We start from the raw sequence: 23,250 nt of genomic DNA, 5'->3' as shown, positions 1-23,250 counted from the left end.
GGAGGATTTTCCATCACTGGAAAGTATTAAATCAAGATGGGATATTTTTTCTAAAAGATATGCTATAATTCAAATGAGAATTAATTCAGTGAAGTCATACGGCCTATGTTTTACAGGACAACATATTAGATGATCACAATGGTCCCTTCTGACAGTGTAATCTATAAACCTCTAGTGAACATTTTGCAAGATGAATATCTGTGTCACCTGTATTTTTAAAGAGAAAAACATCGGCTCCTTTTTCAAAGTTAGAACTTGTAGCTAGGACCAACAAAACACATATGCCCTTTAATGGTGCTTCACATACAGTAGATGTGCACAGAAGTGAAACAACATGTTTGGTTTGTTAATGCTGGCTATTAAAAAGAAATGGGTCTTTTGCATTCTTTGAAGGCATCCAGAGATTTCACTATTTCGCAAGTTGAGCAACGTTTTTCAGTTGAGTGGAAAATCAAAGATGCTCTTTGGTTTAGCCTTTAATGATTAAAAATATCCCAGTGGCATGCCAACCACTTGTAAATTAATTATCAGGGAGAGGCTGCTCTTGAGGCTGCCAGTAATGGCTTAATAATAGGTCTAGGATGTCCAATTAGTTGAGAAATATAAAGCAACATGTTACTACAAATAAGAGCTCTCTTGGTCTTTTTTTTTTTTATGCACTTTGAAGCTTTGTCTCATTCCTTGAAATTAAGACAGTGGACTCACATTTCACAAGGTACCTTTGGAGCTGACTGTTGTTTTTTTTTTTACACCACCAACTTGCAAATGTAGCCTGGAGATAAGAAAGGTCTCTGCCTTGAGTATCAGAATATGGGATCTCCTGAACCCAGCAAAAGCTGAATGTAAAAGAAAGTGTTTTTATCTCCTTCATGGAATCAACAGGCCAGAACCTTGGGCCCACCTATGCTGTTCCAGCTGTGCAAAGCAGATTTAAAGTTGGCTTTGGTGGTCAGCTGTAAATTCTTCAATAGTGTAGAGTCTTGAGGCTGCTCTTGCTCATATCATGGGCTGAACTCCCTCAGCCTTTAGCTTGGCCCAGCATCAGGGTGGCATATAGGTGGTGTACAGCCACATTTGCCTTTGCACCAACTAGGGTTTAGCTAGACCTGAGGATCTAGCCCAATGGTGTTATTACTGAATTACATTGATGTAACTGAGGTCAGAATCTGGCTCTATGGTAGGAATTTGAGTATCTGGGTAAGTGCAGAGTATGGTTTGCTTTGTGGCCTTGCGTCCTCTAAATGTAGAGACCATTTTCCCATCTTATCTACAGCAAGTTGTGCGTGTCTTAATCCTGTGGATGTTCCCTTTAACAGTGAAACTACTGTTTGGTGCAAAGCAAGCAAGACCTGGACTATCCCTCTCCTTCTCCCCTACCTCCTTTTAATGTGGAACACTCAGTTGGTTGCCAGACCAACAACATTATGAATCCTATTTTAATTGTGCTTTGTTTCATATATTACCAGGCTCCTGGGCATTGAAGTATGATGGCAGAGGCTAAAAGTATCACTTCTATGCATACTAATTTCCAGTGATCTATGGAACAGGAGGTCATTCCTTGATTCAATTTCTGCTCTATTGCCACAATACACTGCATCTAAGTTACTGGCTTAGTTTGGTTTGCTCTGAGTTCATTGAACACGTTTGACAATTGAAGGCAAAGCGTTCTAACTTGTCAGCAGGAACATGCCCAAGAAAGCAAAGTATAATTTGCTGTGATTGTAAAATACATTCCATTCCACTCTTGTTTTGACACTGTCCCTTGGAGCGAGGTATTTTGTGTTTCATAAGGAAGCCTTTTTGTTCTTCTCAGCATGGAGATGGGCCCAAAATGAAACCCAGGATGTGAATATTTGCAAATCTTGGCAAGGTTTAATTCTGGATCTAAATGTTATAGCTGAATTTCATCTCAATTTTAATATTGTTTTAAAGCCATAGGACAGCACTTACATGTCCAAGGGAACTAATAGGTAAGAGATGTGAATGAATGGCACCTTTGGTAACAGAATTAAAAACAGGGTGCTAAAGTAACTCTGGATGACTGGATGGAGAACAAGTGGACAATAAAATTCATATATGAGTGGTCAGGTGTTTCTGGAAAATATATACTGGTGCAACTCAGTGGAAAACCAGGTCCCTAGTATAGTCTCAAGATATACCAGTTGGATGGCCTTTCATAAAGAATGTATAGGGTCTGATTCTCCTGTCACTACAACCGTCTTATACGAGTGTAGCTCCATTAGATTCAGTGAATTTACTCCTGATTTACACCTTTGTAAATGAGAACAGAATCAAGCCCATGGGATCCAGCCCTGGAGAAAGTGCTTATAATACATAGCTCTTACTTAGCAGATCTCAGAATAATACCTAGCTCATCTCATCAGCAGATCTCAAAGCAAGGGGTCAGCAGGGGTGAAAGTAACTTTGGGGGAGGTGTGGCCTCGGCCAGAAGAGGTGTGGCCTTGACCAGAAGAGGAGGGGCCTTTAAATACCTGGGCCCTTTTAATCAAGATTTAAAGGCCCCAGGGCTCCAGCTGCGGCTGGGAGCCCCTGCGCCTTTAAATCACCCCAGGAGCTACCAGCTGCAGAGGCAGCTGGGAGCCCTGGGGCTCAGGGGCTATTTAAAGGGCCCCTGGCTCTGGCCAACACTACCACAGCGGAGCTCTGGGCCCTTTAAATCACCACCGGAGCCCTGCCACCACTACCCCAGGGGCTCCAGCAGTGGGGCTCGGGCCGCTGCAGGGAGCCCAGGGCCCTTTAAAGCGCCAGCCTGGGGAAGCCGGGCCGGGCCGGCATGGCGTACTGGCTCTTGCCAGTACGCTGTACCGGACCATACCAGCTTACTTTCACCTCTGGGGGTCAGTATTCCCATTGTACTGATGGGGAACTGAAGCCCAGAGAGGGGAAGTGACTATGGAGAAAGCTTAATAGAGAATTGAAAGTAATAGCTGAACCTTCAGTGATGTCGGGTCATAGATTTTAGTCATAGAACAGTTCAGCTTTTCTCTGTATTTTTCACACTTCTTCCAGTTAACACTTAAAAAGCCCAGTGTAGATGTCAGTGAATTTGGGTTTCATAACACTTGTGGTTGAAAAAGGTTCTTTCCAAAGCCAGCGTCTGGAATTTGCTTATTGATAAAGCCACCCACACACTGGTACATCTCTAATCTCTTCGAACTACCTTCAAACAATGTTCTTGCTTGGTAGAGAATTAATGAGAATACCTGCTGCCTCACCATAAATAAGTCCTTACAGTTTCATCTCCCAGAAGCAAAATACAGCACGCCGTAATAAAAATCACCTCTCATCTCAAGGCTTTCAAATACATGTGGATGGAACAACGTGCTGGGAAGGAGGGCGTGGTGGTGCAACAGCTCACCTATAACTTGCAGCCTAGAGGTTAAAGTACTCACCTGGGGTGTGGGAGACCCACGTTCAATTTGTCCCTCTCTGGCAGGGAGGGAGAAAGGATGTGAATGGGGTCTTCCACCTCTTAGGAGGCTGAGCTTTGGCACTTACCAGGTGCCCCATCAGTCTCTCCTCTATTGAAACTGTTCCACTGCGGACAAACAAAGAAAGAGTGGTTGGAGCAAGTGAACCTGGACCCACATGATTGCCCTAACCATTCGGGTACAGTCATTCCCATTCTCTCTCTTTCTGGCCCACTGACACTTTCATTAGATAATCTCAGTAGAACAGTTACAACAGGAGACACTGAGGGAGTCTCATTGCAGAATATCCCATAGCTCAGTAGCTAGAGTACTCCTGTGAGAGGTGGGAGATGCCTGTTCAGATCCATTCTCCCTTCTGGACCAGAAAGAGGGAACTGAACTTGAGTCTCTGACTTCACAGCTGTGTGCTCTAATCACTGGGCTAAAAGTTTTCAGGTGGGCACTGCTGCTGCTGTTGATCAGATTTTGAGTGGCTCCTGACTGGTTAGATGTCTTCTAAGCATGCCTACCAGATCAGGCCCCTTTACGCAAGCTGGGTGGCCAAATGCCTATCTTCCCCTGCTTTATCAATCACTCTGTGACTTAGGCAGGAGATAGGTGTCTGGATGAGTAGAGGGAAGCTGCAGTGTGCGTGCTCAGAGTCAGGAGCATTATGCTGGCGGATTTACCATGAAACAAACAGTGCAGTGGCACGGGGCCCAAAATTCAGGACAAATCTCATCTGACAACCTGCCCCTGAGTCCTGGCTGGTGGTGCAGCAGGGCACAGGCAGGCTGCCTGCATTCCGTGGCCGGGGACCTCACATCACTCCTGGAAGTGGCCAGCTGCTGGCATGTTTCTGTGTGCCCCTGGCAGGGGGCGGCTCCATATGCTGTCCCCGCCCCAGGCAGTGCATGGAGACCTGCTACCGCCCTCGCCCCAAGGGGCATTCAGAGATGTGCCCACAGCAGGGTTAAGGCGGCTCTCTGCCCGGGCTGCCTCCCTCCCTCCACGCCACGCCACGTAGGCTGACCAGATAGCAAGTGTCAAAAATCGGGACAGGAGGTGGGGGGTAATAGGTGCCTATATGAGAAAAAGACCCCAAAATCAGGACTGTCCCTATAAAATCAGGACATCTGGTCACCCTAGTGCCATGCCACTCCTGGAAGCTGCCGGCATGTCCCTGTGGCCCCTGGGGGGGATGGGGAGTCTTCACGTGTCGCCCCTGACCTGAGCACCAACTCCGCAGCTCCCACTGGCTAGGAACTGCAGCCAATGGGAGCTGTGGGGGTGGTGCCTGTGGGCAGCGGTGCACAGAAACCCTCTGCCTCTCCCCCCCACCTAGGAGCCACTGCAAGAGGGGTGTGCCCATCGTTTTGGGAGCTGCGCCACCCAAGGTAAGTGTCGCCCCCCCGACCCTTCCCGTACCCTACCCTCTGCCCCAGCCCAGAGCCCTCATCCCACACCGAAACTTCCTTCCAGAGCCTGACCCTTGCACTCCCTCCCGCACCCCAGCCCCCTGCTCCAATCAAGGTACCTCACTTTATTTTCATTTACTTCCTATTACTTATAATATAGGAGGATGACGAAGGAAAAAAAGAATGAAAAACTGGGGCGGGAAGAGATAAGAGAGAATGTTCTTTTTCTTGGCTGCGGGAGAAGCCCGAAAATGAAGCTGCGCACAGGGCCTCACTAACTCTAAATCCGCCACTGGGAGCATAGGTATCTAGGGAACTTTTACCCTGAAAAACGTAGGCGCTGAGTGAGTTTGGGCACTTACCACACTTGGTGAGAGTTTTGTGCTCCGTAGCGGAGCCAAAACGGGGGCTTAGGTGCTTAGATACTTTTGTGGAATTTGCCCTTTGCTACTACTTTCATAGGAGTTGATCCTCAAACATGAGCCCAGCTGCACAGGAGTGAGTGGGGGCATAACCAGCCCCTTACTTCTCCTTTGTGGTCTGCTTGTACCACCAAAGCCCACATGCAGGGGAAAGCAGCTACCACTGGGCTCAGACTCATCCTCCTATGTGGGTGGATGTGGAGGGGGGGATGGGTGGAGTCTTGGCTCCAACTCCCCTACTTCCTCCAGGGAGCCAGCACAGAGTGGGAAGCTGGGTCACAATATAGGTCATACCCTGCTCTTGGAGCAGACGAGCTACTTTCTAGTCTGCTGAGGCCTGGAGCTGCTTCCAAAGCAGCTCTCAGTGAAGAGTTTTCAAAATTTCAGCTGACTTTGTTTTAACTGAAAATTTACACTCCTTTGTGTTCATTTCCCAGAAATATGTTAGCAAATAAGTTTACAGGCAGGAACGTTCATGGAAACAGCAAATTTTAAGCCTGGAGATATTCATGAACAGTGAATTTTGAATGTATAAACTGCACGAGAGATGGTTGCAGGAGTTACGCTCCTCTATGTGCCTAGTTAAAGCTAATCCACACAGCTCAAACTTTGAATTTTACACAGCCAATGCTCAAAAGGAAGAGCTTGCAAACTACCTGATAGAGCAAGGATTTTTTCCAGAAATTGTGGTTTGAAATAAATAATTTGAGGAAAAACTGTCATCGGCTTATGGATGGTCTGTGAAGAGAAAGAGAACCCAAATTTGCCAGATAAATGATTCCTTATGAATTATTTCCCCAGAACTAATTCAAGGACAGCACACAAGAATGGAATGTTATTCTGGAAGATGATCAGACGTTCTTACTGCTTTCATAACTGGTGACATTATTGTTTATCACTCTTATCTGGTGACATTGTTTACCACTCTTATAACACTAAGAAGTTGACTATCTGCCATATCCACTTCTTTCTTAGTAGCTGTGATCAGATTCTAATCCAAGATGCATGGCACATATGTACATGGGGGGGGGGCGGGGAGCAGAAAGTTAACTGCTGAGTTTCATACATCTTTGGGGATCTGTGTATTTAGACAATACAGGGCAGGTTCTCAGCTGGAGCAAGTTAGTATAGCTCTACTGTCTTTAATGCTGAACGTCTGGCCCTTTGTTTGCAAAGTCTTTAGGGTCTGTGTCTGTTAAAATTAGAGGAAAGTCAATTAATGTTCCTATTTTGGTCCCAGTCCAACAAAGCATATGCTCAAAGCATATGCTCAAAGCACTTAAGCATATGCTCAATTTTAAGAACATGAGTTGTCCAATTGCAGCCAATGGGACTACTCACTTTGAAAATTAAACGTGCTTAAGTGCTTTGCTTCATCAGGATCTTTGACCTGAAGCAAACTTTAGCCATTAACATTTCTTTGAAGAATTTTCAAGAAATAACTTGGATTATTTGGCAGTCAAATAGAACATGAGTTTGATCATACTTCCATTAAAGTCAACATTAACATGGATGGGAGTTTATTTCAAAGGAATAAATTTACTTTCGAGTAGGAAAAATGTAGGCTAGTACAAAGTACTAAGGGTGTGACTGCTTCACTAAAAATGTAAAATAGTGTATAATACCTGATTTAAAATAAACGTAATCATTAAAAGCACCAGATTGGTGGCCCTGAAAACTGAACTTCTTTATTTGCCTAAAAACAGGTAGGATGGGATCCTTGAAGAAACTCAGGCCTTGCAATGCGAAGTCTTGTGGCATCTAACTTTAGGCACCTAGAAAAATCACAGGAACAATACTGCAACCCACAAAACTTCTGTGAGGTGCCTAGGCTCTCTATACAATGAATGGGGAGAGATAGGCACCTTAAAAGGCAATCCACAAAACCAGCATGCTTGGCAGGGAGCGACCTAAATTAGCCAATGAGAGATGCTGATGAGAGGGGGTTGTGCTAAGCCCTGTCCCTCTCCTGGAGCTAGGTGCCTAAGTCTGGGTTGCAGGGAGGTGCCTAGCTCTGCTTAGGGATCCATGCACCAGGGAAAGACAGGCATTCAGCATCTGGGTCTGAAACAAAACAGCTGGGTGGGTTGGAGTGAGGATCACCTCCCTTATAATCTTTAGCCTAGTGAATAGAGTACTCACCCAGGAGTAGGAGACCCTCAGTTAAAGTCTCCCAGCCTTCTCCTAAGGGATCTGCTACCACTCAGGTTAGTAGCCTAACCATTAGGCTACAGAGTCATTCCATAGCCTAGTGGTTAGGGCACTCGCCTAAGAAGTGGTAGAGCCCACTTCAAACCCCTGCTCCCCACTTAGGAGGAGGGACTTCAACCTATAGTAGGTTAAAGGTGATAAGGGAGGTCTTCCTGCTCTTCCTCAACTCCAAAGCTGATTTTTATGTACTCCCCTAAGAGGTCCGATCCAGGAGGAACCCTCTGAGAACTCCTACTGGATCGGGGCCCCTCTTGCAAGTTAGGCATCCAAACACCTATCTTTCCTGGTTTGTGAATCAATCTGAGCTTTGGCATTTGGACCCCTATCAGGAGGCAGCAGTGTGCATGCTCAGCTGGGAGATAGTGCCCAGGCTGTAGTGCTCATGCTCAGAGGCAAAACTTAGGCACCTACTGGGTTAGGTGGCAGCTGAGTGGGAGTTTTGTGGATCACGGTGGAGCCTAAAAAGTGTCTAAATACCTCCATGGGTTGCACCCATACAGCTTAATTAACAATAGCTCTAGCTTCTTCCAAATCACCACACAAGTGCACCTGAAACCTACCTGGAAGAACCACCTCTGGGTCCCAAAAGTTAACTCGGCCTCCTTTACCACTCTCTCATCTCTGGGAATGTTAACCCAAGTGCCAAATAACACCATTTATTTTAGAATCTAAATACCTTTTCCCCTTGATAAGGGCATGGCACCATTAACTCCTTTGAGGAAAAAGATACCAAGCTGCCAGGAGATGGTATTGGCTTTCAGTTAATAAGTATCCACAAACAGTGAATCATCTCAAACAGTTAACTGGGTCAATTATGTTCAAACAGGTGCCCTAAAGGTGAAAGGTTCAAGAGCCAACTGTTAATCCTTGGAACCATCCCATTTTTTCATTTATTTTTTTTTGAATATGAGAATTAGCTGCCCTGAATTCCTCAGAGATTTCTTAATATGAATGTCTAGCCTGGTCATTCATTATCTGCCTAGTTTGACATTTACCTAGTTCCTTGTAATGTTGATGCCTGATATATTCCTGTCTTTGACCAACTGAGGAACATTCTGGGTAAACTGATGCTAAGGTCACTTGGAGTTAGCAGATTAATTAACTGTTCAGAAACTTGAAAAATCACAAAGCTCGAGGAATAAAAATTTCCAAGTCAATAATTATTATATGGTTGAGAAATCTGGGGGACAGGACACGTATGATCATCATAGCTCAAACACTCTGGTACAACAGCATCAATCTGGAGTGACCCCTACTGAATTATTCTTGATTTACACAAATGCAGCCGAGAGCAGAATTTGATCCATTGTCTTTTAAACTTTTTGACTCAGTAAATGTGGACAATAACTGATAATGCAGAAGTGTTAAAGAACCTTAGAAAGAGTTGGTTGGTGGGCACTCTGGGTCTTTTAAAACAGATAGGTTTCAGAGTAGCAGCCGTGTTAGTCTGTATTCGCAAAAAGAAAAGGAGTACTTGTGGCACCTTAGAGACTAACAAATTTATTTGAGCATAAGCTTTCATGAGCTACAGCTCACTTCATCGGATGAATTCAGTGGAAAATACAGTGGGGAGATTTATATACATAGAGAACATGAAACAATGGGTGTTACCATACACACTGTAACCAGAGTGATCACTTAAGGTGAGCTATTACCAGCAGGAGAGCAAGGGGGAAAAAACCTTTTGTAGTGATAATCAAGGTGGGCCATTTTCAGCAGTTGACAAGAACATCTGAGGAACAGTGGGGGGTGGAGGGGAGGAATAAACGTGGGAAATAGTTTTACTTTGTGTAATGACCCATCCACTCCCAGTCTCTATTCAAGCCTAATTTAATTGTATCCAGTTTGCAAATTAATTCCAATTCAGCAGTCTCTCGTTGGAGTCTGTTTTTGAAGTTTTTTTGTTGAAGTATTGCCACTTTTAGGTCTGTAATCGAGTGACCAGAGAGATGGAAGTATTCTCCAACTGGTTTTTGAATGTTATAATTCTTGACGTCTGATTTGTGTCCATTTATTCTTTTACATAGAGACTGTCCAGTTTGACCAATGTACATGGCAGAGAGGCATTGCTGGCACTTGATGGCATATATCACTTTGGTTATATCACAATTATCAGACTAGTTCCTACAACTTCTCTGCAATGAAGGGGAAGTGATGAATGGAAATTCCCCAGAAGAAGAATAAATGATCCAGGTGTCAGTGGTGGGACATGAACTTGAGATTCTCAGAAAGCTTTGGGCTGGAGAGAGGAAGAGATGAATATGTGTTAGTATCAGGGGTGTCTGATTTAACTGAGGGACCAGGGAGGGAGAGAGAGAGACTCCATAATTCTGAAGAGAAGTTATGCACTGCAGGAGAAGGATCCTGGCCACCTCAGAAGTCTCTGTCCTAAGACCAAAGAATTCTCCAGCGTGGTGAAGAAACTGAGGCAGGATAATGCATATTGGTCTGTTTATTATGTTGTCTGTCTTGTGCTATCTAAGTAAAAAGTAATTTGTTTTAGAATCCTGTGCAAAGGTCATGTGTCTGTTTGTTTTGCTATCACATACCCCTGAAGAGGTGAACTGTTAACCCAGAGTGACCACACAGTTGGCATTCTGGAGGAGGATATGCTTAAGCTAAAGGGAAGTGTGAGGGGGCAGAACTAGTCTCAGGGCCTTGGCATGTGTGTGTCTCAGCTCTCAGAAGAGAATGGTAGACAGAGGATCCGCACCCCAGGTGTGTGCCTCGATACTCCTGACAGAGGCAGACCTTGGATTTTTCAGACTCAGAAAGCTTAAAGCACAGAATGCCCAGTGAGGTGGGCCTCAAACACAACAGCCTGTTGAGTGTGAAGCCAGAGGAAGCTCTACCAGAGCTCTGTGTGTGATACAGTGGAATCAGATTTTGTCATATTCTGTGAGGATAAATAGGACCCCACCACTGATAATTAGTGATTTCCGGAGTGGGGGAAAGTAATTATTCACTAAGCTAGAGAAACTGTTTTATGTAAAAATACAATGAAAGAATCACCATATTTATTATATTAATACAAGTGTTTAATAAGAATGGAAGACTGTTTTTATTTCTGGAAAAAAAAACACTATTTTATTACAAAATTGCATGGGAAGAGCAGGATGTTCACAAGTTTCTTTATACACTATAATACAGTTCTTTGAAATATGAACATAACCAGCTCCTAAAGAAAGGGAAACAAGCCTTTCTAGGAGGCAAACAGATATTAAGACTTTACATTTTTTCAAAGTATACAAATTACAAAATAGGCTTCCTTTTTTAAATGAAAGCAATTTATATAATATACAAACTCTGTATTAGAAATGAGGTACACCTTAACGACATAAGGGGAAATATGCTAGTGAGCCATGATAGTTACTAGGTGTTGCATCACATGCAGGGCAATACCACTTCAGATCCATTGGTACAGATATTGAAATCCATGTGTAGTTTTACAAACTATGATCTCCACAATAAACAACCCCCTTTGAAATATTTAGGTTCTTAATTGTTTGTGGTGCTTTAAGATCTGAAAAATACATGTATTCTATATTGCTCACCTGACAAAATGCTGCCCCTGTTGAGATCTTAATTTGTATTGCAGTAACTCCTCAAGGCCCTAGTTAAGTGCTTTGTACTGTTTACACATACAACAAAAAGACAGTCACAGGCTCAGAGAGCTTACAATCTAAGGATGTAATGAGACACAAATTGGAAAGGATGGGGGCAGGTGAGGGAACAGAAGCATAAGAAACCGTGAGAGATTATGACTAGTGTAATAAGCAGCAGTCACAGCACATTAGCTGCCTAGCCATTTTCAAGTATTGTGTAGGGCAGAGGTTCTCAAACTGTGGGTTGGGACCCCAAAGTGGTTCAGGACCCCATTTTAATGGCGTCACCAGGACTGATGTTAGACTTGCTGGGGCCCAGGGCTGAACCAAAAGCCGGAGCCCAACTGCCCGGGCCAAAGCCGAAGCCCAAGGGCTTCAGCCGTGTGTGGTGGGGCTCAGGCTTTGGCTTCAGCCCTGGGTGATGGAGATCAGATTACAGGCCCTCCCGCCCAGGTGGTGGGGCTTGGGCTTCGGTCCCCGCTTCTGGGGTCATGTAGTAATTTTTGTTGTCAGAAGGGGGGTGCAGTGCAATTAAGGTTGAGGCATCACACAGAAGCAGGGTTCAAATACATGGACAAGTCCATCTAAATGGCTTTGATCTTATTCTATGCTTTATAAGAGGAAAATCCTTTAAGGGGGAAATGTACTTCTATTATTTTCCTCTTTAGTTCTTCTGTTAAAAGGTCACAAATTGACAGCCCTGCAGATGGAAATCCTCAACTGAATCCACAAAACTGGAACAGCCTGGGAAAGACTAAGGCAAGATTTCTTCACACTGTCCCATCTCACCCCCAACCTAGCAGGACCATCTCACTCATGCCTGATTATTCCCAGGTACCCTTTGTGACACACACAGGATTGAGCCTAATTCCTTTCTCAAACACTGAACAACTTCCAGCTGGTAACACCCTTCACTCAGTACTGACTGGCACCCAATATTGAGTTCCACAGTCCACTATAAAGCTCTCAAACAATGAATTTTCCTCAACTTTGCTGGTCTATGGTGCCACAGAAGCAAAGATTCACAATATTTTTGTTCTTTCATTTTAGGATTGTGAAATGCATTTCAAAAAACCTGCTAACTGACACATTGTCATACAGTGTAAGGACTACATGAGCTTTTATTGATTCTGTATTTCTGTCCTTCTCATCAGTGCATTGCTGAAGGCATGTCCATGGAGATTTCCCCAGTGGTTAGTGCCTATTGGCTTTGGCATTCCAGATTCACATGTGCTGTCACCAGAAAAGGCAGCAATAGCATGGTCCTTAGTCCACAGAAGACAATCTGGATAAACAGAGAGTCCATTCATATAATGAACAGTTCTGTACAATCTAACTATATGTTAAGCACATCGTAGAATATGGTTAATATCCCTACTTAATTCACATAGGGTGAATTTTGCTCTTGTTCAGTAGACAGCCTATAGTAAACAGCCTATATGCCACTTAAGTTCCATTTAAACCCTATTTTGAGCGCTTGGTTCTGGCTCAGATCTAAATCCACAAGAAACCAAATTTTCCAATTTACATTTGGCTTTAGTACAAGCTAAATCAGGACTGTGTACAGCTGATTTTATAGTATCTTGGCTATTTGGAGCTGAAGTCTCACATAAACTAATGATACTTTGGCACCATCAAAATCAAAGCGTAGCCTTATTTGACCTTGAATCTGAAACTCTAATTTGAATCCAGCCTCCTGGACTGGCCCACCTTTTTTAATAATTCAAGTGCTATGCAAGTGAAGATCAAGCAGTTCTATTGCTTGTCTTGGTGTGTTTTGCCTTTATTGTCAGGATCAACTGTTTTCCATTGGTGAAACTAGATGGACCAACACTCTGATTTAGTACATTGGAAAAATCTAATGTTATTTTCAGGATAATGCCTTCTTGAAATGCAGAAGAAAAACATCTATTGGATTCCAGCTAATGAATGTTTACTTGGGGGGGGGGGAAACGGGTGGGTTTTCGTTATCAGTCTGGAGGACAGAAGCAGACTGTTGTGGCCCATTGTACTTAATACAGTCAAAGGCTGGAAAGCTATATCAATCTATTAAGCAATTCCTAGCTTCTTTTGTAGCTTATAAGAGTTATGTAAAGGCAATGAAGCATAATGACCTCTAAGAAATATGATTCTTCATGCAATGATGTTAGATTGTACAGGTCAAAATCTGCTCTGTTATGCCTGAACAGCCGCACTGAATTTAGTAGTGCATACAACTACATAGAGCAGAGTCTACTGTGTCCCAAAGACACTTATCCACTTTACCTCATCGTCTTCTAAATGCAATGGGAAGTTCTCGGCTGGGGATTAGTATTCCTGAATGCAGAGTTTCTACTGCCTTATTGTCAGTTGCAACAATCTGATATTTGCGAACAAGCTATAAAGACAAAAACATGAGTTACAGAACGCCAAGCATGATTTTGGCTCACTAGCCTAATTTTTTAATCATATAATCAGACCAGTTACTTGTTTAAAGAATGTTGTGATGTAATATTTACCCAGCAAAGGGCTAAATGAAGTTGTAGTTCAGCTAAGCGACGCCCAACGCACATCCTCCTCCCAATGCCAAAAGGAATATGAGCAAAAGGATTTATTATATTCTTCTCAAGCCAACGCTCCGGTTTAAATGTAGTCCAGTCTCTAAAGTACTCTTCATTGGATCCCAAGGCATGACTGTTTAACATCAACACTGTCTGGAAACAAAAGTAGTAGGAAAAAGTTCCGTTAAGAACAGGTTTGGAATAACTGAGTGAGTCATTTTGTATTAATGGAAAAAGCTGTTTAAAAAAAGTGAAGCAAAAGTTATTTTCTCAAAAAAGTAATGTACTGTAGGACTTTTCTGGGTGGATGAAACAATCTTCAAAGAGCAGACAGACACTGTCACCCAGCAGATATGAAATAACAGAAAATATGAAGAATGTCTTGGAATCAACACTAAAATTCTTTGGAAATATGACCTAACTTTAGTTCCAGTGTAAGCAGGTGCAACTCCACTGAAGCCAGTGAAGTTGCATAAGGACAGATTTTAAGAGAGGAGATTAGATGGAGAATTATTGTACTTCTTCCATGCTAGCTTTTTAGCCTATTGAGAACTACCCAATTGAAGATGAAAAATAAGGAATAGCAGAATGTGGGGAGGGGCAGACTGAGAAGAATGAAAAATGAATGTCTGAGATTATCCCCTTTATAATTTCAGGCATTAATTTCATTAATCTAATTTTATCCTACATTTCAGTGGTTTTCAATTTCTGGGAAATCTTAATATTTTATCGTTAAGTCAGCATTCTGTTCCTTCATCTTTTTAGGTATTAGCTCATGACTATGCTCTCTGAATGCTTCATAAAAGCTTATCACCACCTTCAGCAATGGGAACTTGTCTGTAACCAGCAAATGACAAAGAGTCGTTTGCTTACTGGAGTGGTTACCCTGTATCGATAATTATATTGTAAAATACTTATTTTACGCTACCTACATTAACAAATTCTACTCACCCCTTCAGGTAACACATAGTCCCCAAGCATTGTTTCTTTGTCAAGAGTGCGAGTGGTAAATGGCACAGATGGTGTTATCCTACAGTAAAATACATAAATTGAATTAATCTACCATGATTTTGTCTCCTCATAAGTATGGGCAATATTTTACTCTGAACACCTAAGTGGTCATTTTGAAGTTATTATACCCACTAGAATACCTTCCCCATTATGGCATAGTAGATGGCCATTGTGATCAAACAGAGCCCATTTTGCTTTACTCAGAAGTTATCTAAAGAGTTCTACCTCATAGATTCTTTCAGACATGCTTTTAGGTAAGGCATTTTCTTCAGGTCCTCAGCATTTGGACTCTCATTAGCAGACACTGCACTCTGTATTTCCTGGAAAAGCTTCTGTTGAACGTGTGGATTGCGTGAAATGTTATACAGAGCCCACAGTAGACTATTGGCAGTCTGAAACATGACCAGAAGAGAACTCTGATGACTAAGACACCAGAACATCAAGCAACATGACTATCCATATTATGTGCATAGTATGGCCAACATTCTGCCTTACACTGGAAAACTCTTCAGTCTTGCCTAAGCCTAAAATAATGTAATCCTTCTGCCCATTGTTCTCTAAAAGAGAACAAGAACTGGGGAAAGAAGAATGTAAAAAATATCACCATGTCGTTCTTTTAGGTAAAATTGCGCATGCATACTTGCAACTCAGTTTAAGTGACTATGCAGCATTAGTTCACTGTTAGATATTTGATATCTTGCCCTTACTGGCAGAAAGGTTTGATTGACCTGGAAAATTAGGTAACTGCTATGATACTAACTTCAGTGATTGTGAGGATGCCCATATTAAAAATGATACTAACAACAAACATTCACAGCTCCATGTGTGTAATCTTGATGTGCACTGAATGTACAGAATGGCCCTCAGTCCGGAATGTGATAGCTATCAACAATGCCAGCATTACAACAAAACAAAAAACTTGCTGAAAACAAACCAGTTTTACCGTTTCAACTCCTGCAATCTGGAACTCTGTGATAGCAGCATACAGTTCCTTTTTGGAGAGTTGACTCCCAAAGTAAATGTCGCACAGGAAATCTTCACTGGGATTGTCAGAATATTTCTCCAGTCTGCTGTCAATTGAACACTTGGCTGGAGATAGAAGGGAAGGGAGTGATCAGAAAGTTACTAAAAATTCATCAAATCTTAAAGGAAAAACATATTTACACCAGTGATCATGAGAGAGGAGACAATGTTTATTGAACCACTACCACCACCAAACTAATATTGCCCTTTTTGTGTGAGTATCCCTTCCTGCATTGAAACAACCACACCCCCTCCATTATAAAATCAGGGATGGCCAGAAGAAACTACTGAACATCTGATGAAGTGAGCTGTAGCTCACGAAAGCTCATGCTCAAATAAATTGGTTAGTCTCTAAGGTGCCACAAGTACTCCTTTTCTTTTTGTGAATATTAGAAGGCATTCTGCCTTGTAGACGTATGAAAGAAATCAATGACCTTGATGTAAGCTACACATTCAGCTATGGATACATGGGTTGTAGCTAACTTAAGGATAAAGTTCATTGGCTTTGGTTTTCAAAGTGGACAATGGGATTTGGAAGTCGACGAGAGTTGGGCATTTTAGCATAAAAATATCCTAGGTGGTTTTTTTTGTTTTGTTTTGTTTTGTTTTTTACTGGAAACTTTGCAATGTGTTTATCCTGTGATGGTAAATACCAGATCCCAAACTGATAAAGTCATTTTTCTTTGAACATAGTGTGCCAGTTTTTGCCATCCTTATTCACAGTGAGGAGAACTTTTGTTCCATGAGTAGCCTCATTGGGACTAGTTATGAGAAAGACATTATTCAACACAAGCCAGGGTATCAGAAGTTGCCCCTTATGAATGAAACAAGTTTTTATAGTTTGTTTCTTTAAAACACACAGATTAAAAAGCAATGAAATGAGCATGCACCAAACTGGACATGGTGAAGGGGTGTATATTTTCCTCTATCATACAACAGATATGAACCTTAAATATGAATCACTGTATAATTGTGGGAATAAATATTCCGGTCAGTGTTACAATAATCTGAGCTACAAAACCTTGCTTAATTTTTAACTTGAATATTCACAGGCTGCTGAAAGGGGGAAAACCCCATCTTAATATTTGAGGATACAATAACTTTTGTTAATTTCAAAGGCCCATAGAACCAAAACCAACAGGAAGAGCTGTTCAAAAGAACCATACAGTGCTCTGTCACTTTGGGGGGGTCTCAGAACCTGCATTTATAAAGTTATTGAATTTCAGCTCCATCATAATTCTTTAACTCTTAGCATACATCTCTCTGTAGAATGCTAACTCCTTGTCTCTCAAGAACAGTGTTAAGAACATAGTACACTCTCCTGCCTACCTCTCTCAAATGTACTGAGTTTTATACAATATCCTGCTTTCAGTCTATTTACCTTTCTTTAGAGACTAATTATACCGTTGGGCCTTTCCCAAACTGATGGGTTTTCCCTATGCATCATGTGTTTACAGACAAAGCAAACTGTTAGTCATAACTAAGTCAGAGTCAAGTAAACTTGGTGGGAGTGTGTAAACAGTGCTCCCACATTCTGAGTAGAAGAGGTTTGGAGTAAGAAGCAAAAGTCTTCTGTTGCACTTTGTGAGACGGTCAGCAATCAGTAGCTTTGCGATGCAGTAACAATTATAAGTGGGTGAATTCCTAGTAGGAATTCCCAGCATTCATAAACATGTGGGATTTGTATTTAAAAATTACCTGTTTTGAAGATATTGTCCCATGCGTTGGTATGAGCTTGCCAGACTTTTGTGTTCAGACTTTTATGAAGTTCAACTGGGGTCACCATCATCATCCCAAAAGTACCCATCATCTGTAATGAAGAAGAAAAAAAACACACCTTTGTTCTCTCTGAGTTATCACCAACCAATTATGCTTTGTGAAAAAAAGTGGATTAACAAAAAGAAAAAAAATTCTTACTGTAACTCAAAATTGTGGTTCTGATGGGGTGTCTATCTTGGACAGAAAGGATTCACATTTGAACTAGGACCACAGCAAGTGTGCTGCAAAAAGTGAGTAAGCATGCACCTGTTATGCACAAAATCCCCTATATCTGCACATGCAAATGAGCAATTTTAACAATCTCACATAGGCGGGACTCCCCAACTAAGGTAATGATGTTGCATCATATGTGCCTATTCTATAGAGAAAAGATTTAATCAGTAGCCCAAACATGTTTCTAGGGTTGGTTTATTATTTTATACCTTTTTTTGGTACAGTTTAGTCGAAAGGCAAATTTGGCAGTTAGATATCCAGTTATCTGCTTTGGACATGCAAATATGTGGCTTTGCCAGTGCAAAGTTGTAAGCGTATAGGCAGGGTTTGAAAAAATGTGCCTGGAATTTGTGTTTGTTTTCTTATATGCCCTGGAAATTACGTAGTGAAGCAACAAAATAAAACTCACTAATTCACTGCATTGATTTAAAAAAAAACCAACGGTACTCTGTTTCAGGAACTGTGTTTGTAGATAGAGCAGATGATGAGCAACGTGCTTAAGGACTAAGGTACAGCTCCTCAAAGCCATTTAAACACCTGATGCCCATTGATTTCAACAGGAGTTAGGTGCCTCATTGCCCTTGAGGATCTGGGCCTAAGCCTTCTCCATACCGTTTTTACAGCCTTGATGAAGTTCAGGCCTTCTTCTCCCACATCCTGCTGCAGGAGTCCAAACCTCTTCCCATACAATACCAAGCAGATACCTGTCATTTAATATATATATATAGTTACCCAACAGCATCTAGACTAGTATCCACCACTTACTCAATTACCCTTCTGAAAAATATTCTTAGTTCTAAGATACATTCTTAGGCACAAACAAAAGCCTAGGTACTTCAGGGTAGTTCAAGATTCCCTCTGTACGGGCTGGTTCAGACTCAGTGTGGCTCCATATTGCAGCAGGGAAATCTAGTCATGACACCTATGGGAACTGGAGCTCTTTCCAGTGAAGGCTTGCCCTTTAAGTGGCATCCCTTACTGGGCATGTCACAATCACCTTATTTGCCAAATGAGCTATTGGGATTCCCTAATGCACATCTAAGGGGATTTTGAATGTCCTATTAAAGATGCATATGTATTTTTTTTTCCATCAGAGCTTTACTATGAAAAATCTAATTTTTTGCCATTGTTAGCACACATCATAAAATCAGAAGTTAGAGATGGAGGAGACCTTTTAGACATATCTAATCCAACCCTGTGGGACTAGCACAGGATTGTTGCTTATAGTATAGTCGCTAACATTTGGTCCAAATTTAAATGTCCTAACAGGTGTTAATATGAATGTAATTTTCAATTATAAAGAAGAAAACTTACTTTCAAAGGACCATTTGTTGAATTCTGAATATATGTTTTCAATTTCACCATTGTGGTTACAAAGATCATCTATTCTATGCATGAAATCCACCAGGACCTAAATGATGGGAAAAAAAGATTTGGAGACAAGTTTAGTTTCTCGATCCTAAGCAGAGTGTTTGAACTGCTTATCTAGTACTCTTCAAATTCAACAGAGAGAATCTCAAAGCAGTGGATAAATATTTTTAAAAGATTATTCTATAGAGGGGAGTTACAATTGTAAACTCTGGTGGATTTGTATCAGAATAGATGACCAAAGCACAGAGTAGTTAAAGCAACACGTTTAAGGGAAGACTACTGCAAAGTGCCACAGCAATTCTCGATGCTTCTTATGGTATCAAGATGTTGACCAGGGCCTTTGCCATCAGTTTCTCAGTTTGTCGTGCTTTGGGATCAGACTCTTGCATAGTCTTTGTGTACAGTTTTATCCTGAGTGATATTAAAAAGTGTACTACCTAATGTTGTTGTAAGAGTTAGTTGCATACAAAATGATTAAACTGAAGAGGAAAAGACAGTTCACACATCCTTCAGCATGAAGTACCTCATTGACTGTGGCATCCAGTTTCACGATTTCTGTGGGCTTCATTAACTTCTTCTGAAAGGCACTTCTGACTCTCTGCCAGTCCTTTCCTTCTCTAGATTAAATAACAGCAAAAAAGAGCAAAGTTAAAAACAAAGCAAAGCTGTCCAACAAAACATGCTGCAGGCTTAATCAAACGATTGCAAATTGGAAGCATATTTGCTAACAGCATTAAGGTATCAATACTCCATCCCATTAAAAAGTAGGGAAAAAAGAATAAGAAACAGATAAAATGTGTACTAAGTACAATTATCTCTGGTTAATGATCATGTCATCACTTCAGAGGAAATAGCTTCCAGTGGGTAAGGATGCAAAGAGAGGCTAAAGCATAGCTAGTCTGAATGGAAACTAAATATTACACGTTTAATGATAGTGGGAGGTTTATAGCATCACTGCAGTGTAAGCAGGCTGGAAATCGCCTTTTGCCGGGATAGGGACGTGCCTTGAGCAAGGCAGAGGCATTGCAAACAAGATCGATGTTCCAGCCTCTGAAATGGAGCTTTGACACATTGCTGGCACCTTGCTCTATTTACACAGCATGCCTGGCAGCGTTATCAGCTGTGCGGCTTTGTATCCTTGATTTCACCGAGTTCCGCACGGTCTCTGTCTTCATCTTTGCAGTGAAGCAGGGAGGTTACGGGCTCAAACAGTGCAGCAAGTTATTTCTCACATCCCGCTCACGGATTTCACTGGGCTGTGGCTCAGGTGATCTTCCCTGCCCTCCGCCCCCGCTCCGAGATGCTCCGAGCCCCAGCTCCACTTACAGGATCAGCAGCCCGTAGCCCTCGTCTCTGTAGTCCCGGTAGGCTTTCCAGGGCTTGATCTCCAGCCTCTGGGGCTGAGCGCTCTCTTTCCGGTACAGAGCTTCTAACAAGCAGGGGGCTCCGATGTGAACGGAGTCAAAGGCGCCCAGCTTCATGCGGAAAATCTTCCCAAATTTCCGGTGGTAATCAGCCTAGGGCGAGGAGACAGCAGCCGGAGAGTCCCAGGTGAGGGCAGGGAACAGCCCACCCCCTCCCCTCTCCCATATGCTTGGCCCCAGGCGAAGGACATCTGGAGAAAGGCAGACTCCAGGCGCGCGGGTTAGCCACCACTGCCCAGCCCAGGAACCCTCTCCTCGCCTCCCCTCCAGCCCCAGCTGATGGTTATGCTTACCAGCGTCTCGTGCTGCTTTTTGAGCCCCCCTTTCCAGAGGACGTCCGGCAGGCTGCCCAGCAGGGGCCAGTTGGTGGGGCCGGGCAGGGCGGAGAGGGGGTGCCCCCTGCAGTGAGGAGCCGGCACGCTCGGCGCCACCTCCTCCGCCTTAGGGTGGAAAGCGCAGGCGGAGGACGTGGGCAGCCTGGGTTGCTGAGGATGCTGCTGCTGCGTGCTGGCATCTCCCAGCGTCAGGAAGGACCTGAGCAGCGGGGCTCTCTTCAAGGGGGAGCTCATGACTAGGGGTGTGGGTGCAAAGGGTCTGGTCGGAGGAAACTGGCCGGGAGAGGCACGTGGCCTTGCGGGGCTGCAAGTGGCCGAGGGGCGTTGGCGCTCAGGTGGCTGAGGGGCGCTGGCTGCAGGTGGCCGAGGGGCGCTGGCTGCAGGTGGCAGAGGGTCCCTGGCTCTCAGGAGGCAGAGAGTCCCTGGCTCTCAGGAGGCAGAGGGGTGCTGGCTGCAGGTGGCAGAGGGTCCCTGACTCTCAAGAGGCAGAGGGGTGCTGGCTGCAGGTGGCAGAGAGTCCCTGGCTCTCAGGAGGCAGAGGGGTGCTGGCTGCAGGTGGCAGAGGGTCCCTGACTCTCAAGAGGCAGAGGGTCCCTGGCTCTCAGGAGGCAGAGGGGCGCTGGCTCTCAGGTGGCAGAGGGTCCCTGACTCTCAGGAGGCAGAGGGTCCCTGGCTCTCAGGAGGCAGAGGGGCGCTGGCTCTCAGGTGGCAGAGGGTCCCTGACTCTCAGGAGGCAGAGGGTCCCTGGCTCTCAGGAGGCAGAGGGGCGCTGGCTCTCAGGTGGCAGAGGGTCCCTGACTCTCAGGAGGCAGAGGGTCCCTGGCTCTCAGGAGGCAGAGGGGTGCTGGCTGCAGGTGGCAGAGGGGCGCTGGCTCTCAGGAGGCAGAGGGGCGCTGGCTCTCAGGAGGCAGAGGGTCCCTGGCTCACAGGTGGCAGAGGGTCCCTGGCTCTCAGGAGGCAGAGGGGTGCTGGCTGCAGGTGGCAGTGGGGTACTGGCTGCAGGTGGCAGAGGGGCGCTGGCTTTCAGGAGGCAGAGGGGCGCTGGCTCTCAGGAGGCAGAGGGTCCCTGGCTCTCAGGTGGCAGAGGGGTGCTGGCTGCAAGCTACTCTCCCAGAGATGCTGCTGCCCTCTCTCGCGCTCTGTGGTTTCCCATAGCCTGGCGGAGATGTGTATATATAGCACTTGGGGATGTCTGTTGGACTTTAATCTGGGACCAATAGGAGCGCTGGGTGGGGCGGGGCGGGGCGGGTCGGGACTCCGGTGGCCCCGGGACCCGGCGGCGGGGCGGGCGGTGCATTAGAGGGGTCAGCTGACTGCGGGTCACTGAGTGTATTGTCAGACCGTGCCCCTCTCGCCCTGCGCCGGTGCTGAGCGCGCAGCAACATCTGCTGAAGGCGCTGCCCTGACTCTCCCAGAATCCGCTTACAGCTAGAAAGGGCGGGAGGAGGGGACAGAGGCCCCAAAGCCTCCAGAGGATGGTAAAACAGGTGAAGGAAGGGGAAGCAGAAAGTCAGCTAGATAGATAATGTCAGAGGCAGGAGCAGGGGAGAAGAGAGGAAAAGAGATGCCCGGAAGAGTGGGAGAAACCTGGGATGGGGCAGCGGATAAGTTACCAAACTGCTCTGGTTGAGTATGGGCGGCAGAGGGGTTTGTGTTCTTGGATGGATGGTGCGTCTCAGCACTCCCTCCTTGGGGGCTGACCTAGTAAAGGCACAGTGTAGCCTACTGCCCAGGGAAGGCAGATCTTCTCTATCTGGAGTCTGCCCCGAGCTGCCTAAGGAGCAGCGAAATATTTTACACATACACCAGCCTAAACATGTTCATGGTTACCATAGCTGTCTTTGGTGTTTTGGTGCCCTAGTCAGCTGAGGGAGGTGTGACATACCTGCATATAGCCTCATGGCAGTTCATCGCTTTATGTTCCCTGCAGTGTTTGAAAAAGCATTCAAAATAATGGGCTACAGTAATGATAATTACCAGCATGAAAGGAGCAGTTTAAGACAACTGGAGAGATGTATCTTTTATGATTTTCAATATGCTATCCAAAATGAAAAGAATTCTATGACATTTCATTTTTGAAATAAATATCATATCTCACCAATAAGTTGAATTTCTATTTCCATAACTTTTCTCATTATAAAAAAACAGATTCAATCATATTTATTTTGTTGTTTGCTTGGAGAGCTGCTGTATCTATTACAACTATATCAACTGTCTGAAGGGCAGATGATGATGATGATGTCAAGAGAGAAAGAGAAAAAAAATGAAGTATATGCATACCATATTGTAGAGATTAGGAAACAGAAAATAACTTTTCAGAGCATAAGAATAAAGGTCACAGTCCAGTATCCAGAAAGTAATGTATACGCCTAGACATCATGGAAAAATCAGGATAATGATCAGGCTTCTATTAATAATGACAATTAGTAATTAATACTAACATTTGAAATGCAGCTAATAGTCATAA

The 23,250-nt window shown here is 43.9% G+C and overlaps 1 protein-coding gene across 1 annotated transcript; it reads right to left on the bottom strand.

Moving 5' to 3' along the window:
- Positions 1–10,543: 10,543 nt before the first annotated feature.
- Positions 10,544–21,936, bottom strand: CYP24A1 (cytochrome P450 family 24 subfamily A member 1). The gene is made up of 12 exons (XM_073309330.1): positions 20,742–21,936; positions 20,351–20,541; positions 19,548–19,641; positions 18,968–19,064; positions 18,266–18,357; positions 17,360–17,471; positions 15,582–15,727; positions 14,864–15,030; positions 14,579–14,657; positions 13,586–13,780; positions 13,353–13,464; positions 10,544–12,372 (listed from the first exon to the last, which is right to left on the bottom strand). The coding sequence occupies exons 1-11, from the start codon at positions 21,015–21,017 to the stop codon at positions 13,354–13,356; spliced, it is 1,560 nt and encodes a 519-aa protein (XP_073165431.1). The 5' UTR covers positions 21,018–21,936; the 3' UTR covers positions 10,544–12,372; position 13,353.
- Between the last annotated feature and the right edge of the window lie 1,314 nt (positions 21,937–23,250).

This window comes from Lepidochelys kempii, chromosome 13 (genome assembly GCF_965140265.1).
Source record: "Lepidochelys kempii isolate rLepKem1 chromosome 13, rLepKem1.hap2, whole genome shotgun sequence".
Classification (NCBI taxonomy): Eukaryota; Metazoa; Chordata; order Testudines; family Cheloniidae; genus Lepidochelys; species Lepidochelys kempii.
This window is presented reverse-complemented; position numbering and strand designations above follow the sequence as displayed.

Excerpts from the sequence above, each read along its gene's own strand:
- CYP24A1 (XM_073309330.1), bottom strand. The coding sequence starts at position 21,017 with ATGAGCTCCCCCTTGAAGAGAGCCCCGCTGCTCAGGTCCTTCCTGACG. Across the intron at positions 18,358-18,967 it reads CAACAAATGGTCCTTTGAAA|GTATCTGCTTGGTATTGTAT; the intron begins GTAAGTTTTCTT and ends ATTAAATGACAG. Across the intron at positions 14,658-14,863 it reads TGTCTGAAAGAATCTATGAG|GATAACACCATCTGTGCCAT; the intron begins GTAGAACTCTTT and ends ATTTTACTGTAG.